Here is an 18,148-nt window from a genome sequence, read left to right as displayed (position 1 = left end):
CAAACTTCAAAATGAACAAACGCAGTAACGCAGTATCTTGCACGGTAACAATTCGTACGTTTTACGGGATTTGTTGCGAGGGAGAGAAGAAACGTTTTAGGATTTGGGAGAAGCGTCTATTGCAAGTCTCGAAATACACAGTTTGCACCACGGTACGTATAAATCACAAGACTTCTTTAATACATTTATTCTCATATATCCATATTTATACACAGTAGTAGTTATTATTATTATTATTAATTATATAATAGCAGTAGTGTGGCATAATGCATCTTGCATTCTGTTCGATCGGTTAATATTTGACAAAAATACAAAAATTATTAATGTATAATTATTATGAGAACAAACGTGCTTAACTCCGAACCTCAGCTCTTTTTTTCTTTTTCTTGCTTCTTTCCTCTATTTTACTTTTTCCCCTTACTTTCCATTATACATTACACTTAGTATACTTGTTTTTTTGCCCTAAATTGATCCGAGTATACACGATAAGTGCGAATGGACTAAAACATACACTAATACAAAACGAAAACGTTACTTGAATCTGCCGGCCGATATATCGTCGATCGTTCATCCCCGTGGATGGCCGGCGGCGTTCACATACGTTCATACGTGTTCATAGTCGAATGCGCGTATCAGAATGAGCGACTGGGTAGTCCACAGCATTCGGCGGGACCACGGCGAAGACAATGTAGCCCGATTTTCATTTTTCTCGAGAGAGTTTATGAGTACAGATTTACACTTTTCCCCGAAAAAACAAAAAGGAAGCTAATCTACATTTGGTCTTCCAAGTTCGTCAAAACGCATCCTACTCATATCGCATTTTTTTTTATATACGAGCGTTTATGTATTTATATATTTATATATATATGCAGTTACTAACGAGAGTTTACTTACAACTATTTACTTCTCGCTTACATTAGCGGTACTTGGTAAAGCTTTGACGACCGTCGGTCCGTCGGTCCACTCGTGCTAGAAGAAACATCATTTTCCTCACGTTCTCAATATCGTACAAATCGCGCAAACATCGTAACAATTCTCACAGCACCTTCGTGAAAACGCATTTCACATTTTCTTTCTTTCGTTCGTACGTACTTGCTTGCTTTTTTTATTACTTGCTCTCGCCCCGAGGAATACCTGCGATTCGTTCGTTATTCACAATGCAAAAATGTAAAGTATATATTTTCAAAATATGCGTATGTGAGTGTATGTGTGTATTCCGTTTGGTCAATCTGTTATTTTCGTTTCCGATTAATATGTATACCGACTATACAATTCGCACGCTCTAATCAGCATGAATAATGCAATATCAACGAATGTGTACACCAGACGGAATCGATGATGGCTTCTTCTCTTTTATTACAATCTCAATGAAAAAGATACAAATGTCGCTGTTACTCATTGTTACTGCACAAACATCGTTACTTTATGCTCTGTTCGTCACGATAATCGTCATGTTGATCTTGTCTTCATCTCGTCTTGACCTTTCTTGTTCTTGTTGACTTCTCAGTCAAATTTTCAGCTCATATTTTCTTGTGTGAGTAAATAGTGAGTGCACGATCGTTTGTTGTCACAATGGAAAATCGTCACATTATCTCTGCACACTTATATTTTGAGCGAGTGTCGAAAATGCGGTTAGTTTACAAGGGAATTGTAAAAAACCGCAACTTTTGATTTAACATCACATCAACGCTTTTCCAAAAAAAAATATTGCAATACAAGGATAAAGATTATTTAATTAATGATATTTAAAATCTCTTCCACGCGAAATAATCTATTTATTTTCTTTTCGATACGTCCAGAAACATGCCAAATAATGGTTGGCGACACTTTTTGACATGTCTCAAACGATATTTTTCAGTAAACAACATATCGATAATGAACCTAAAATTATAATCTTTATAAATTAAATTCCTCAAATTGTGTCATCAGGGACTAATTTGTTAAACAAAAAATATGTTACAACTAATACAATTTGAAATATACAGACGAGAGAGAATTTGGAAGCAGCAGGATGAATGTTTCTGTTATCTACATCCAGGTAGATATTGTAACATTGTCTCTGATAAAAACATTCACAAGTTTAATTACGATTAGATATTAAAGTCTTTTAATATCTGCCTGAAAGCTGAGATAATCTATTTTGTAGTCCGACTTTCATGAGAGATGCTCTTACGAGTAGTAATTTAAGAGATTCCGATAGAATAAAATATATAAGTGCTGTTATTGTCAATCTACGGGAAATACGAAGAGTTTATGCGGCTTTACGCGCGCGCGAGTTCGCCCAAATGTGCGAATGTAGCGATATAAGAGATATAAAAATAATAAAAGAGCGAAACTAGCAAGTTAGTACATCATTCCGTTGTGTATATTTGCTGCTTGTATTTGAAACTTGGTTTTAAATTATTTATATATCGGGAAGTAATGTGAGTTGTGTGCATACGTAGCTCTCCGTTTAAACAAAATTACAAGTAAGAATTTACGTACACGTAATAATTTCGGCATAATAATGTAACTCGTACGCGTGTCATTAATGATTGCTAATGAATAATAGAAATGGATTGCCGTTACAGAGATACATAACGCGTTCAAAGCAAATACACGCAAGTGCGAATCACACTTCTCACAACGACGCCGTGAATATGTCGGGTAATAATGCTACTACGTCGAAAAATTTGCACATACTGCGCATTTCTATACACACCAGCTATCATACTTTTTCACGCCACCTCGCAAAGAAAGAATAATGCGCTCTTCGTGTTTGTTAAGTCAAAATGCTTATATTATACGCGAGAGAAAGAAAAGAAAAAGAATTACAAAAACACTCTTATCACCACTCTTCAGTCAATATATTCAAATTGCACTGTAAATATATAGGAGATCTGATGCAAACTCAACGGATGGTACTCTTCTATTTTCCTTTTCCGATGAATCATATCGCGAATCATGCCGCATGTCGCGATACCCGGCTTCGTCGCGTATCATAATATTGCCGGAAATTTGTCATAGCTTTAATCGTAATCTACACGGACCGTAATCCGTCTCGTAATCGTCGCGTTGCGAACGCTACAATTTTACATTTGGCACGAGTGCAATTCGTAGAAGGAATATGCAAATTATTATACAGGATTTACACCTAATAACTGTTTTATCGCATAAGATGTAAAAAATTGTTTTACTGTCCCAGTACACTGTAACACAGTGTTGCAATCGAAATGACCGCGGAATCGAGCAAATAAAGAGAAACTATGGATCGCGTCACTGAACATGAGCTTAAATCGAAATTGATTGTTCGTCAGTGTTATAAACCGGTCAATGATAATAATTGCATATACCTTTCAATTTTCGGGAATTATTCACTCTTTATATCGCATTGACTCGTGTGCTGTATCAGAATCTCAGTTTAGTCTTAAGTGAAAAGTCTCTCTTTGTCTATTACGTTTGTCATTTTAACCATTGGTAACGTCAAAGTCCATACATCGCACCACCGTGTCTCACAATAGCAGGCGACCTGTTTTCTCTATAGAAGGATGTTACATTACTTCGTTTTCTCCCCGTGTTGCAGGCGCAAAACTTTAGTTGCTGCCGGCCCAGTAACTCGGACTGTATCCAGGCTTTGCTTGCGCCTTATTCTGCGAGCTCGTGTTGGATCTTTGCCCAGTGCTGTTGCCACTGTCCTGATGGAGCGGTTGGTGCAGCTGATGCGGCATAGTCGGGATGAACAAGTGCGGGGCGCCGTAACCACCTGGCAAGCCAGCATTCTGGCTACCCGTGAGACCGAACGGTGGCGGAGTAGCGGAGTGGAAAGTCTGTTTCTCATAAGACTGCGATAGTAAAAGGATCGATGTATTGAACATGTAGACAGTATACATGGGATTCCTAAGGACGACTATCGAAGGAACCACTTACGTTCACTTTGCCGAGAGCTACGTGACTCTTGGCGTACATCGTGGCGCTGATATCCGTTGCAGAGGAGCCGGCGGTATTGGTATTTCCAGTGGAAGTGCCGGTCTTGCCGGTCTGGGTACCGGTGTAACTGCTACCGGCGCCCTTGTACTCGCCGGACGGACCAGCGGAGGCTAGCGCATCATAACTCGCGCCAGCACCGTATCCAGATCCGTAACTGCCCGGCTTAGCGCTGTACGCACCGCTATTTGTACCGGCGTTGCCGGCCGTTGCGATTTGCTGTGATTTAAATCGATTCGGTGAGCGCTCATTCGTCGAAGCGGACCAGGAAGGGACGTAAGGTGCGAGACCTACCGGATAGATAGCGGGAGTCCCGTACTGGAAACCGCCTGGCATGATTCCGCTGCTATACGTAAACGCGTACGCATATCCCGGAGGAAGAGTAGGATTCATCATCGGCTGCTGATGCTGCGTGGCTGTCTGCAAATTTCGCATCGATTTCTTGTGAATTCTCGCACATTCTCATCACCCACGTCTGCCGCGGCTCTACAAGTTGATTAATAGCGGACTCACCTGCTGCGACATAGTGGAAGGAACTGGCGATGCGTTGCTGTCGTTTCTTGCGAACCTGGCGTCGCTAATACTGGTATAGGCTCCCTGCACACCTTGGACTCCTTGCACGCCCTGCACGCCGGAGAGCGCGTCACCCCGGCCGCCGCCAAGACTCGTAGCAGGACCAGTAGTCTGATAGCCCAAGGCCGCGTCATAGTAACCAGTAGTTGGCTGCACGTTAGTCAGGAAGGGCAAACACAAAACTACATGCATACACTGTGTACTCCAAATACAAGAAGGCTAACTGACGTCTAAGTTCTACGCGTACCGGGCTGGGACAATTAACATGCGATTGCTTGGCTGAATCTATCTCTTGCTAGAAAGATATCAAGATACTCATTCAGTCGAAACTGTTACTTGCGACAGATCGAGCTACAGATCGCTCATGTACGATCGCGATGCATAAGTACATTCATTCTGATACTATATTCATACACTCTCACTCACTCATATATAAATATGCCATCACATTTTCCACATTTGTATAATCTAAAATGTTCGAGTAAAAAGGACAAGCTACAAATTATAACTTTCATCGATCACTTTTACACATCAACCACGCGGAAGTACGCGTGTTCCCATACAGTCTCAAAACACGTAACGTTACTATACAGCCCACGGTAATCTCAATGAAGGCAAAAAAGGAGAAACAAGCCAAGACCGAAATAATGTGTCCTGTGGCCAGCGTATCGAAACTTGAAACAAGCTTTCGTCCCAGGAGTACCTCTTCCACCCTTTTACCGTTAAAAGTCTTTTTGCGCAGAGCAAAAACGTGCTCGGAAACCTGATCCGCTTTTACCAGCATAATTGTCCGTTTCATACGATACTTGCTATGAACTAATACACGAGTTGGCATTCGTGAAGGTATTCATAGAAGATATCGAAAACTTTGGAAAAAAAGATACTAAAATTACGGAAAAGGAAGAGAGAAAGAGCGAGCGAGATAAAGGAGCAACTACCAAGCAATAAAGAAACGATCACCTCGGCAGTCATTGTACTAGATAATAATAAATATATATAGGATAAGGCGCACTTCGAAGCAGAGGTGATTCCATTCCGATTTCTACAATCCATGACAATCCATGACGAGACATGATAGAGACGAGTGAATTACCGCTACTCCGAAGAAGCGTTACCCAGATAACAGTGCTGTGTTTGTACTTCAATAAATATATAGAAACAAGTGAACTGATTGATCGAGCAGTAACTAACCATGTGCGGTATTCTCTGCTGTACGAGCTGCAGGTCCTCGTAGCTGTAGACGGGTTGCTGGAACGCGTACGGCACACCTGCCTGGCCCATGATGTACTGATGACTGAGCATCGGAGTCATATTTCCGGCGGCGCCACCGCCCGTCATGTTACCGGTACCGCTGCTACCCGTTACTACTCCGCTGGAGGTGCTTTTTGGTACAGCTGATGACAAGAAGTGCCGGTTAAATCGATTTATCAGAAGAGCGCGCTTTCTAGCGTTAAACTAACCATTAGAATTCGTCACTTTAGTCTGCGAACTGTTGACGGAGGTAGAAGTGAGGCCCAACGTCGGCGCGCTCGTCGTCGCCAAAGAGCTGTTGGATGTAGTCGCGCTACTATCGTACTGCGAGTCCTTCGCCGCGGTGCTGTTCAATTTGTGATTGTGGGACGCCGCTTGCGGTTGGCTAGCGTAACTGCCGTACGGGCTCGCGTAGACCTGCCGAGCGTTGTTGATTCAATGTTAAACGTGTAAACTTGCGCTACCTCGGAATAAAAGAAACTGTAAACTTGTACTTACAGATTGCGCGGCACTCTGGTAAGCGCCAGAACTTTGCGTTATCGGCGACGTGAACGTCGTAACAGAAGACTGATAAGCTTGCGGCTGGTAAGTTTGATACCCAGCATTGCTGTTCGATACCGTGTTAGTAGCGACGGATTGCGCCTGATATTGCGACGTCGTAGTCGGTACGTAGCTCGCAGATTGATAAACCTATTCAAAAAGACGTATTGGTGTTCAGCTAAAGTTCATGATAAATGAAAGATAGAAATTCATCTTGAGCTTGCGCTAGGAAAAGGACTTGGTTCACAATAAAACCTTAACCACTCATCCTAACTTGTGCGCCACTATACTTAACGTTAGCCTAATACTAATTGCCTCCAAAGTTCATGATAAATGAAAGAAAACCTTCATAGAATATTGTCAATATTCGAGATCGATTTTGATTCGTTTACCTGGCTGCTAGTGGTGGGTTGGTTGTAACCGGAAGTCGCAGACGCCGACGCGGAAGGCGAGGCTTGACTGAAGGTCGACGTATTTGATTGCGGGAACGACGTGGACGAGTTATAACTAGCCTGCGACACCGTCGCTGTCGCGGAATAACTATTCGTGTTAGCGGCTGACGCGGTTTGGAAGGTCGACTGAGAAGATTGATTGTTCGTCGAATACGCGTTGTAAGTGCTCGGCGTACCACTCGACGGCTGGAAGGATTTCTGCGACGTCTGGTACGTCGTCGTAGCACCGTACGCCGGTGCGTTCCCGGGCGAGACTTGCGACGTGAAGTCTTGCTTAGTTATGTCCAGGCTTTGGCCGGTACTGCTTCCACGAGCGGTGAAACTTTGGGAGCTGATCGAGTGCTCGCCCGACACCGGCAGATTGTCACTACTCGATAACTGAAAGTCGAAAACAATCGATACAGCGCAATGTTTGTATATATATCGAAACACGCTACGTATTTGTAAGCGATTTTAAAGAGAAATTACCATCTGCGAGCTGGCGTTAAAGAGTGCGGTGGAAGTCTGCGTCGTTTCAATATCGAGCGAGTTACTCGTGTTGGCAGTGTTCACGGCGTTCGCGCCGGAAGTCATATCTACGCCGGGAATTGTACTATTTGTGGAATTGTATTTTTCGGTCGCGGAGCCGCCGTCGAGAGAACTCGAGTCACTACCAAACTCGAGCGCACCAAACTGTACATCGAGGAAGCCGATTCCGCTGTTCACCGCGTCGCCTGGCATCTCCACGGCGCTCGACGGTATCTTTGACGGTGGAGGAACCCGTGGACGCTGCTTCGTTAGTCTTTGCGGCTGAAATGCAAACATAGCATATAAATGTAGATCATCTCAGGTTTCGGGCAAATATTAAAAGGGCGAACACGTTACGTTACCTGACTGGATATCGACGATGAAAAGGTTTGTGCAGCTTTTAAATTTTCACTCGCCTGTTGAGTGAGTTGCGTCAGATATTGTGTTTGCGCCGCTGTTAGTACACCGCTGCTAATAGCGCTTGGTTGTTGCGACAATTGCATCGTTGACAAGCTCAGCACGGTTTGCTGCGGCTGTTGCTGCTGCGGTTGCTGCTGCGGCTGCGCTTGAGTTTGCTGCTGCATTAGACTCTGCTGTTGCATCGTAGACAGTTCTGCCAATTTTGGTAATTCCTATAAATTGCGTTGAAGAAGGATCATTATAATATGCAACACGACACATTTCCTAACGTCTTGTAATTCGATCTTACCTCGTGCTGAAGCAGCGATAAGTTAACACCCTGACCCGATGGCGCCGATGGTATTTCCTGAGACTTTGCTTCCTCTAAAGCAGCAGGGGCTTCAAGGATATTCGTGCTTGGTGTAAAGACTTTAGTGTCCGCCAAAGATCCAGTGTACTCCTCGTTATCCCAGTCTTCTGTAGAGTCCAAATTATTCCAAGCATCTAAATTTGCATTAACGTATCAAATTATAATATTTTCTTTTATAACCGAATATGAAACGTACAGTTCGCTCTTTTCCTGAGAATGTTTCGTTAATAATAATAATAAAACAGTTACAATTTGTAGAGAAGAAAAAACAACTTTAACGACTACAGATCAAGTCTCACCCATTTTTGGTTCTTGAATACTCTGTTGCTGCTCTTCGCTGCCTGTCCAGGTGTCGATGGGACGATTAAAGCTATGAGCGGCGGAACCAGACGCCGAGTCATTGCGGTTCGCAAACGTCCTCGAGCCGAGCCCTCTGCTACCACCACGACCACCGCGACCCGATCTTCCAGGTCCTCCTCTTCCTCTTCTGCTGTAGCTGCCGTCGCGAACGCCGTCTTCCATGTTCCTTTCGTTCTCCTTGTTTTCTCGTCCACGCCCTGTTCACAGGACAAATAGGATTCACCCATGAAGAGACAGGGTACAAGAATCTTTGTGCAATGCAATTTTTATCAAACTAAGACGCAAAACAAAAAGAGTAGCATATGTATATGCGTGCGTTCATTCTTCTTCTCTTATTCTATTTGACTTTGAATTTCTTTGCCTCGATGTCGAGGATCGTCCGCAGCTATTTATTCTTCTAAATAACGTGGCCGAAAGAGGTAATAAAACAATTATACGAACATCCACGATTGTCATGATTGGCGCGGCCTCGCATACGCGGAGGACCGCCACTACGCTGGTTGCGCCGTTCCTCCCACTCGCCATTGTCGTCCTGGCCACCCGACTGATCCGTACTCTGCTTGGAACCACTGGGCTGACGAGGCTTCTTCTTCTTCACCTCCCACTCTGTTTTCACACCTTCGAGGAGATCATTGACAGCACGATCGAGATCGCCGTCACTATCATGCAAAGCCATAATCACTTCATCCTCCGAACGCCGTGTCATATCCATCACCTGCTTGATGCGCTCCTTCAAGACAGGATCCTCACCACCCGCCATTCTAGTGTCGATAATTTGTGCGTGCCGGATCTGATTAGTGTTTTGCTGCAAGGAACAAATCAATTTTATTTGACCAGTGTTCGAAAACTGCAGGTGTCATGAAATGTGTGTTTATCTTCTTTATTTGTCATCTATTGATCATTTTGTTAGAAATAGGTAAAATAATAGATAAAATTAAATATTTTGTAGAATCTACGAAACTAATCTTTCGTGTTAGTTATGCTTTTAGAGAGTCTAATACTTCTGATTTGAAGATTATTGTAGATTACAGCTGCTAAATGTGTCGTGTCTTCATAAACTTTTATGGAAGTTTGTGCATCATTGTACACGAAACTTGATGTTGTACTTTATCATTATACCAACCTGGGCCTTGTCATGCTTAGTCGAATCTGATGATTTAGACTGATGATCTGATTTGCCATGTTGTTGTGATTTGTTTTTGTTGGTGCCTCTTCCACCAGAGGACACAAAGGCTTTGTTGCTTGAACTCATTGCCAACTAAAACCCCACACACCTAAGCACTCACAAGATCACACTTCCTATGTACAGTCTCTATTTACAGTCTGAAACAGAATGTATATGCATTATTACATACTTGCGTGTTGTTGCTAAATTAATTTAACTTTCTATAACACAGATGGACGAGATTATATCGAAATCGTTATAACAGGTGTAAAGACAAAGAAACTGATTGAAACTGGAGTGAACATGTGGTATCTTGCGACATGGAGCAAACTATTGAGAATAAATTAACAATAATTGAATTAAATTTGCAGGTGTTTCAAACGTTTCGTTCCACATTCTAAATCTACTTTATCGTTATCTTTGGCCATCAGGTTTCTACCTTTTTCCTGACTTTTACTCTGATTTGAATTACTTGATTCTCAAGTTATGTGTATCTCCTCTTATATTATGTATAATATGCAATAAAAAAATCAATGTTATGTAAAAGTTTTCTTTGGAATAAGATAACTTTTCCGCAAGTTTTCTTGCAGAATAACATACGATTCCCCTGGTGGCAAGTTATCGCAAGGTACACCTTGAATCTGTATCGAATAAAAAATTTATGAAACACCTCCATAAACATTCACTGTTCATAATTACTGGATGCTGACCGAGCTACGTTCGAAGCGCAGACAAATAAATTACACGTTTGTAAAAGCTGGCTTATGTAAAGGCTCGTGCAAACTACGCAAGGTTAGGGTCAGAACGATAAACGGGTAATGTAGATGTAAAGTCCGTCCGGACGAGGACGAGAGAGTTGCACCGAGCGCTTATCGCACCGGACGATTTTCCGTGATAGGGAGCCTCGTCCTCGCGCTACAACACGATACGCGGGATTGGGCGCGTAAAAGCCCCGCGGAGTATCTCGCGTGGTAACGACAATACCTCGTGGAACAACTATATCGCGACAATGGTTAAAAGCACCGTGAGGACACGTTAGGGCGCGATGGCGAGCATCGAAGACTCGGGCGGGAAACACGGTGCACGTTCCAAATCCCGTGGGACGCCCGGGGCGATCCTCGCCGTGGAATCCCAACGTTGCGCGTCGTCGGGAATCCGATAGAACGAAAAAAAAAGAACACCTCGGTTCGGGCGCGTCGTCGGCCGCACGCACGCACGCGGGGAGACAAACAGGCAGGCACGCACGCACGTCGGTCGCACGCTGGGATGGAAAATCCGCGCGGGGAGCGGGGGGGGGGGAGGAGGGATACAATGGAAGTCGGCTCACGGTATAACGGATACAACGCTACGGGTCCCCGGCACCAGGGCGATTCTCACGAGCGGAGAATACTTTCAGCAGGCCATGTGCACGGTGGACGCCATTTCTGCCTTGCACAGGAGAAGGCTCGTCAACCATCGACGTCGCGGCGATGCATCAATGGATCTCGGCGAGTCGCTCCCGGAATGGCCGTGCGGAAGGAATCTTTGTGGATAACTCACACTCGTGGGCAGCGTGCGCGTTTCGTTGCGGGCGTGACGAAATGCAGGAAACGATTGCGGGACTCACGGCACCTCGGCGCTTGGGGCCGTGGCGCGCGAAAAACTACGAGAAAAACAACGGATTCGCCTTCGTACCTGGTTAGTGCGCTCAAAACGCAGCTCGGTCACGTGACCGCAAGCCCCCCTTCCCTGACGCACCAGGCACCTACCAGTGCCTAACAGCGCGATCGGCACCGCTTCTTAGCTTTTTATTGGGCTCTGCGCGTACCTATTGCTCGCTCAGGACGGCAACTGCAGAATAACCGCGCCACGTCTCACTTGACTGCCGTCCGCGGATACGCGAGCGCCGGAAGTGCCGGAAGTGGTCTCATGAAAACCGGAACTTAAGATTCGTTTCTATCAATCGCGACTCGTTGACTTGTATATTGAAGAAATTAAATATGTAAAACAAGATCAAACGTAAATTTAAAAAATAGAAATAATTTATATGGTTTACGAATTGTCCAATAAAAGATAGTTTTGGATTTCTATCAACAGTCATAAAGCACGAATATCTAGAGATGCGATAAGAATGATAGGAATGTTTCAAGTATACCCCGAAATGATGCAACTTCATGCATTACGATTGCTCTAGCTAGTAAGTTATCTAGAGAGATTAGATATAATAGTTATAAATCAACTGACGTCAGCATGGCTCCGTATTCTTATTGGACGGATTTTCGATAGTGGAGGAAGAAGAAAAGTTCGTTTCGAACTTTCTATAAAAAGGTTATGCAGTTGTAAATATAAAGATTTCTTCAGTTATTCTTGAAAGAACATAAATGTGGAAAGCATGATCGTACAATTGACCACAGAAATTATTCGTTCGATGAATATGTTTTAATTAAATTTACAATTACCTGTGCTAACGTGGATATTATACATGGAGAAGATGAGCAGTGAAAATCAGATTGCAAATATTGTAAATGATATATTGGTGAGTAAGCTAAAAAACCTTTATTCCGACAATCAAGAGAGATTTAATAATGCAACATTCGCTTTCTTCACATTTTTCAGAAAGTGGAGGCGATAGAGGAGGCGTTCAGTTGCGTCCTCGTTCATCATCCTAATAATGACACTGAGAAAATAACAACATGGCAAAACGAATTGAAATCAGTTTTGACTGGATTGACAAAGGAGCAGCAAGAGGCTGCCGTTCGTCAGTTCCTATCAATGGCAGCAGCTATGACTAATCACAGACGATTACAGTTACTTTTATCGTTGCTGGAGAACTTGGTGCACTCTAATTTTTTACCTGCCAGGTATACTTTTATTAATCGATATAATTTGTCTTGCTTTCCAGGTTTCCATTTCATTAACAGATAAATTGATAAAATTAATAGATAGATAAAAATAAATAAATATTTTCTTATGAATTTTCCAGATTAGTATGCGAATGTATTTTAAGTTGCGACAAGTTACAGTATCAGTTGGAAGATTTTTGGATTGAATGTTTCGTCCTTATTCGACGTATTATTGGTGCAGTAGATTACAAGGGAGTTAGAGAAATCATGAAAGTACGTCTATCAATGTGTTTTATATCTCCTTATAATTTTTAATTATTAAACACCAAAAATATCTTATGTAAAGAAGCTTTTCCTTCATATTTTCTTAGGGATGTAAGGAAAAGGCACAAACTATACCAGCCCGGTTAGACGCATCGGTGCAACCACAACTGAAAGCTTTGGAAAACGTTATTGAATATATTTTTGACAGAAACGCGTGCTTATTACCTGGTTATTTTATTGTCAATGAAATACAGAAAGCCTACCCCGATGGCAAAAATTGGCCTCATTGGGTAAGTGATAAAGCATTCTAAATTAATAAGAATGATTAAATAAAGCTGATGATTCCAGGATTATTCGAACATAATAAAATAAAGCACTGCGTGAAGAATGCTTAAAATATTTCTGTCTGTTTCAGAGATTAGCGAAACTATTGTCTAGTTTTGTTGAAAGTTTTCGCAACACCGCGCAAATGGTGTCCATAGTAGGACACTCAAAGATGTTGCCAGTAGTTGAACATACGGGATATGCAGATCACTTGATTAATCCCTGGTTGTTGGATCCTACTACGTTAAAGTTTTCCTTGAAAGGGAACTTACCGTACAATCCGGATTTACTTAAACCACAAACGGAATTACTTAGATATGTTCTGGAGCAACCGTATAGCAGGGATATGGTCTGCTCGATGCTCGGTTTACAAAAACAGGTAAAATTGAAATGCATACGTATAAAGTCGTGTAAAGCATGAACATGAAAGTTATTAAAAGATAAGAGCGAGATATAAATTTTTATCCACTAATTAATTTTATATATTGTTGAATACACCTCTCAAGTTATGCTGCTATCAGAAGACACTGTTTATATCGAACTTAATACATTTTTGTTTGCGCGACAGCATAAGCAACGCTGCATCGTCTTGGAGGAACAGCTTGTGGAGCTCGTTATACTCGCGATGGAACGATCCGAGAACGAGACCCTGCCAGTGGAGGGGACAGACGGGACCGTGGCCAATCACTGGGTGTGGCTCCATCTCTCCTCACAGCTGATCTACTTTATTCTTTTTCAATTCGCCTGTTTTCCAAGCATCGTCATGGCGATACACGATAAGTTGGCAGGCAGAGAATTGCGGAAAGGGAGGGACCATCTGATGTGGGTTCTCTTGCAATTTATCTCTGGCAGCATACAACGAAATCCGCTTTCGAATTTCCTGCCCGTGCTGAAGTTGTACGATCTTCTCTACCCGGAGAAAGAGCCCTTGCCTGTCCCGGACTACACCCAGGCACTTTGTACGCATCAGATGGCGATTACATGTATATGGATTCATCTGCTGAAGAAAGCTCAGTCCGAACACTCTAATATTCACCGGCCTATACCCCACACGCTCAAGGTCCATCACGAATTTCTGCAACATCTAGTCATGCCGAACACGTCCCTTTGCATGGGTTCGGATTATCGAATCGCCCTGTTATGTAATGCGTACTCGACGAATCAGGAATACTTCAGCAGACCGATGGCAGCGCTGGTAGACACCATCTTGGGTACTCAGAAGAGCCAGCAACAGCAACCGTTGCAAACGTTGCAGAATAACGCGGCGTTGGCGAACGGCCCGACGACGCCGCTTTCGATGTCCATCCTGGACTCGCTGACCGTTCATTCGAAAATGAGTCTGATTCACAGCATTGTCACACATGTGATTAAATTGGCGCAATCCAAGAGTAACATGGCGTTAGCGCCTGCACTGGTTGAAACCTACAGCCGTTTATTGGTTTACACGGAGATCGAGAGCCTCGGCATAAAAGGATTCATCAGTCAGTTGCTACCGACAGTGTTCAAATCTCACGCGTGGGGCACGCTGTACACGTTGCTGGAAATGTTCAGCTACAGGATGCATCACATCCAGCCGCATTACAGAGTTCAGCTGCTGTCGCACCTTCACAGTCTCGCGGCGGTACCCCAAACCAATCAGACGCAGTTGCATCTATGTGTTGAGAGCACGGCTCTGAGGCTCATTACAGGATTAGGTTCAGCGGAGGTCCAGCCGCAGTTATCCAGATTTTTATCTGAACCGAAGACCCTTGTGTCCGCAGAATCTGAGGAACTCAACAGGGTGTTAGTATTAACACTGGCAAGATCCATGCATGTGACTGGCACTGGCGCTGACAGTCTTAGTGGCACGTGGTGCAAGGAGCTACTGCACACAATTATGCAGAACACGCCGCACTCCTGGGCTAATCACACCCTTCAGTGCTTCCCGCCAGTATTAAGCGAGTTTTTTCAACAGAACAGCGTGGCCAAAGAAAACAAACAACAGATTAAGAAGGCTGTTGAGGAGGAATACAGAAATTGGGCGTCGATGAACAATGAAAATGATATTATCGCGCACTTCTCAGTGCCTGGCACGCCACCGCTGTTTCTGTGCCTCGTGTGGAAGATGATATTTGAAAGAGACTGTATCAGTCCCATTGCATATAAAATTCTCGAAAGAATTGGCGCCAGAGCTCTCTCGGCGCATCTCCGAAAATTTTGTGATTATCTAGTATTTGAATTTGCCAATAGTGCGGGCGGTCAGCACGTTAATAAATGCGTGGACACCATCAACGATATGATCTGGAAGTACAATATAGTGACCATCGATAGGCTGGTACTCTGCCTAGCATTAAGAACTCAGGAGGGCAGCGAGGCACAAGTGTGTTTCTTCATCATACAATTATTATTGCTGAAAGCGGTGGAATTCAGAAACCGGGTACAGGAATTCGTTAAGGAAAACTCACCGGAACATTGGAAGCAATCGAACTGGCACGAGAAGCACCTTGCCTTCCACAGAAAGTTCCCGGAGAAGTTCGCGCCGGAAGGCATCATGGAACAAACTACCGGCGGGCCTAGCCAGTATCAGAGCTTGCCTGTGTACTTCGGCAACGTGTGTCTCCGCTTTTTACCGGTTTTCGACATAGTGGTACATCGATATCTAGAGATACCACCTGTTATCAAAAGTTTGGAAACGCTGTTGGAGCATTTGGGCTGTTTGTATAAATTTCATGGTAGGTCTAGTAAAAATGTCTTATTTTTAATGAATACAAAAGTTGTTTAATTCAAATTTATCTTTACACAAATGCATCTAGAAAAGATAAATTTGTATATATAAGCTAGAATGTAATTTGGTTGTTGAATGTGATCGCAATTTATCAATTCCAGATCGGCCCGTTACATACCTTTACAACACGTTACATTACTACGAAAGGAAATTACGAGATCGGCCTTCATTGAAGCGCCGATTGGTATCTGCCGTTTTGGGTTCCTTGCGCGAGATCAGAGCACCAGGATGGGCACTTTCCGAGGCTTATCAGATATACATGACACGTTCTGCCGATAACGCTGTCAACTGGATACCAGAATTGGACTACTACGTTCGCCTCGTACAAAGGATGGTAGAAAGTAAAACAACAGTCATTTTTATATCGTAAATATAAGATTAGCTAATAGACATATTTTTATTATAATTGATTTTGTAGCTTTTTCGATAGGGAGTGGAAAAAGCAACTAAATTGTTATCAGTTTCTATCAGTCGCAGTATCTCTTAAAATGCAAATATTTAACATCTCAATTTTTCTCTCATTTTTATCTCTTAAAAATGTGAACATGTAACATGGCAAACTTTCTCTCATTTTGGTATATAGACTTCTAGAGCAATTTTGAATTTTCTTTTCACTGATAACGTCGAGGCAGCCACAGTCCTCTAGTTACAAATAGAGTAGCAATAATTCACTTTAACTGAGCACATGTGTTAAAGCTATGTCTGGCACGGCCCATTTCCCTGCTACTGACTGGAGGTTCAACGAATTCCCAAATCCAGCAGCACATGCACTATACGTGACCTGTGTTGAACTTATGGCTGTTCCCGTTACTCCACAATTGGTCGCTAATTCACTATTGGATGTTGTTGCTAAAGGGTACTGGTCTTCTGTTTTTAAATTTACATGCTCGGATTCGTGTACTGTTGATTTCTTATGCAATTTTATTCTTACACGTTCCCACAGGTATACCGTTATACCGTCAGACGAGATACATTTGTGGATAAATTGCGTTGGTCTGCTCTTGGCCGCTTTGCCAGAATGTTATTGGTCAGCACTGCACGATCGCTTGGTCGAGACCATCAACAGTCCCGGTCTGGTCAACTGGCAGTACAACAACTTAACGCCGTTCCAAATGTTCAATTTCGACATCACTCATAATAGTTTGTTAGAGAACAAGTATAGTTATATGCTTGCACTGGCGCATTCAGTGTGGCATCACGCAGGTGTTGGACAAATCACGACAATGCCGCAGTAAGTAGCAATTTCTTTCACATGTAAATGACTTCACACATCTATAAAAAAATATCTTTCAATACGATAGATAAAACGGTGCATTTTATAAAGCAAAACCGAGACGAGAGCTAACAAAAACTTTTTATTTTTTTCTTTAGGTTCATCAAGGAGAAACTTCAGCCATTTGTAACCAGCGAGGAACAACTGATATACGCTTGCCACTTGATTGGTCCCACATTGGCAAGATTTAACGCAGAACGACCACATTGCGTGGTCGAGCTAGCCGTTTGTTTGTATGAGATGTTGGAACGAGTCGATCACACTCAGACTACATTGAAATACATGGATCCAGTTTGTGACTTATTGTACGTACATATGTTTATGTGTCATCTAAATTCTGCAAAAATGTAGCGATTAGTTGTATCCTGAAACAATTTTTACCAACTACTTTTGTCGCTTTCTTAATTTATTATTTATTATCAATTAATTAATTCTTAATTGGGTATTTTGTTACTTGTACGTTAAACGTTAGATATGTCAATGACATGCTCGTGCAAAAATTTATTTGGAGCGATAATTTAAAACGATATTGAAGCTCCCTTTTTCTAACGATCGTTTTGTTCCTCTGATTGCCTTCTTACTTTACGAATTATCTTTATTAGAACATTTTATTTTTCTTAACAACAGATATCACATCAAGTACATGTTTGTTGGTGATATGATGAAGAATGAAGTGGAGTGTATCGTACGAAGACTGAGGCACCCGTTGCAGATGCGGCTGCGTTTCATCGCACATATAAATGTCGATGAGATTCACACATCCTGAAACAAGGTTGTTCCTGCTGCGATGACTGCTACCTAACGTCACGATGCGTGTTCAGCATACCCGGAAATCAAACGTCAATCCAGTCATTCCAAACTAAATACGTATTACTATTTACTTCGAATTAAAAATAATATTCCTGTAATTCAAAAGGAATATTCGATATAAAATATCGGATAGATATAAAAATGGTAAAAACTTTTTATCTCTCGTAAGAAACAAGACTTTTATAATAAACGACTCGATGTGAAAAAACACACACGACTAGAAATTAAAAGAACATGTAAGCGTATTATAATAAAATTAACATATTTAACGCAAAGTTACCTCTCGCCTGTTAACTTTCGTCGGTGAATAG

General features: G+C 42.6%; 2 protein-coding genes across 9 annotated transcripts; one reads left to right on the top strand and one right to left on the bottom strand.

Annotated features, from left to right (window-relative positions):
• Positions 1–171: 171 nt before the first annotated feature.
• Positions 172–11,398, bottom strand: LOC105288194 (protein lingerer). Of its 8 annotated transcripts, none has more exons than XM_011354257.3 (15): positions 11,255–11,398; positions 9,539–9,738; positions 8,857–9,220; positions 8,355–8,612; positions 7,996–8,189; positions 7,649–7,918; positions 7,248–7,568; positions 6,720–7,157; positions 6,286–6,477; positions 5,997–6,204; positions 5,728–5,930; positions 4,477–4,686; positions 4,258–4,404; positions 3,907–4,182; positions 172–3,821 (listed from the first exon to the last, which is right to left on the bottom strand). In XM_011354257.3, the coding sequence occupies exons 2-15, from the start codon at positions 9,665–9,667 to the stop codon at positions 3,573–3,575; spliced, it is 3,459 nt and encodes a 1,152-aa protein (XP_011352559.2). In that variant the 5' UTR covers positions 9,668–9,738; positions 11,255–11,398; the 3' UTR covers positions 172–3,572. The 8 variants fall into 8 exon arrangements, with proteins under 8 accessions (XP_011352559.2, XP_011352565.2, XP_011352564.2 ...); XM_011354263.3 differs by having other exon boundaries at positions 4,477–4,647; XM_011354262.3 differs by having other exon boundaries at positions 7,996–8,162; positions 11,255–11,396.
• A 416-nt stretch (positions 11,399–11,814) lies between these two features.
• Positions 11,815–18,114, top strand: LOC105288198 (mediator of RNA polymerase II transcription subunit 23). The gene is made up of 11 exons (XM_011354272.3): positions 11,815–12,095; positions 12,176–12,420; positions 12,543–12,675; positions 12,774–12,956; positions 13,082–13,369; positions 13,559–15,701; positions 15,856–16,095; positions 16,451–16,610; positions 16,698–16,985; positions 17,126–17,332; positions 17,655–18,114. Exons 1-11 carry the CDS (start codon positions 12,042–12,044, stop codon positions 17,791–17,793), a joined length of 4,080 nt encoding a protein of 1,359 aa, XP_011352574.1. The 5' UTR covers positions 11,815–12,041; the 3' UTR covers positions 17,794–18,114.
• The last annotated feature ends 34 nt before the right edge of the window (positions 18,115–18,148 follow it).

This window comes from Ooceraea biroi, chromosome 11 (assembly GCF_003672135.1).
Source record: "Ooceraea biroi isolate clonal line C1 chromosome 11, Obir_v5.4, whole genome shotgun sequence".
NCBI lineage: Eukaryota > Metazoa > Arthropoda > Insecta > Hymenoptera > Formicidae > Ooceraea > Ooceraea biroi.
Note: the sequence above shows the minus strand (reverse complement) of the source record. Positions and strands in the feature narration are given on the sequence as shown.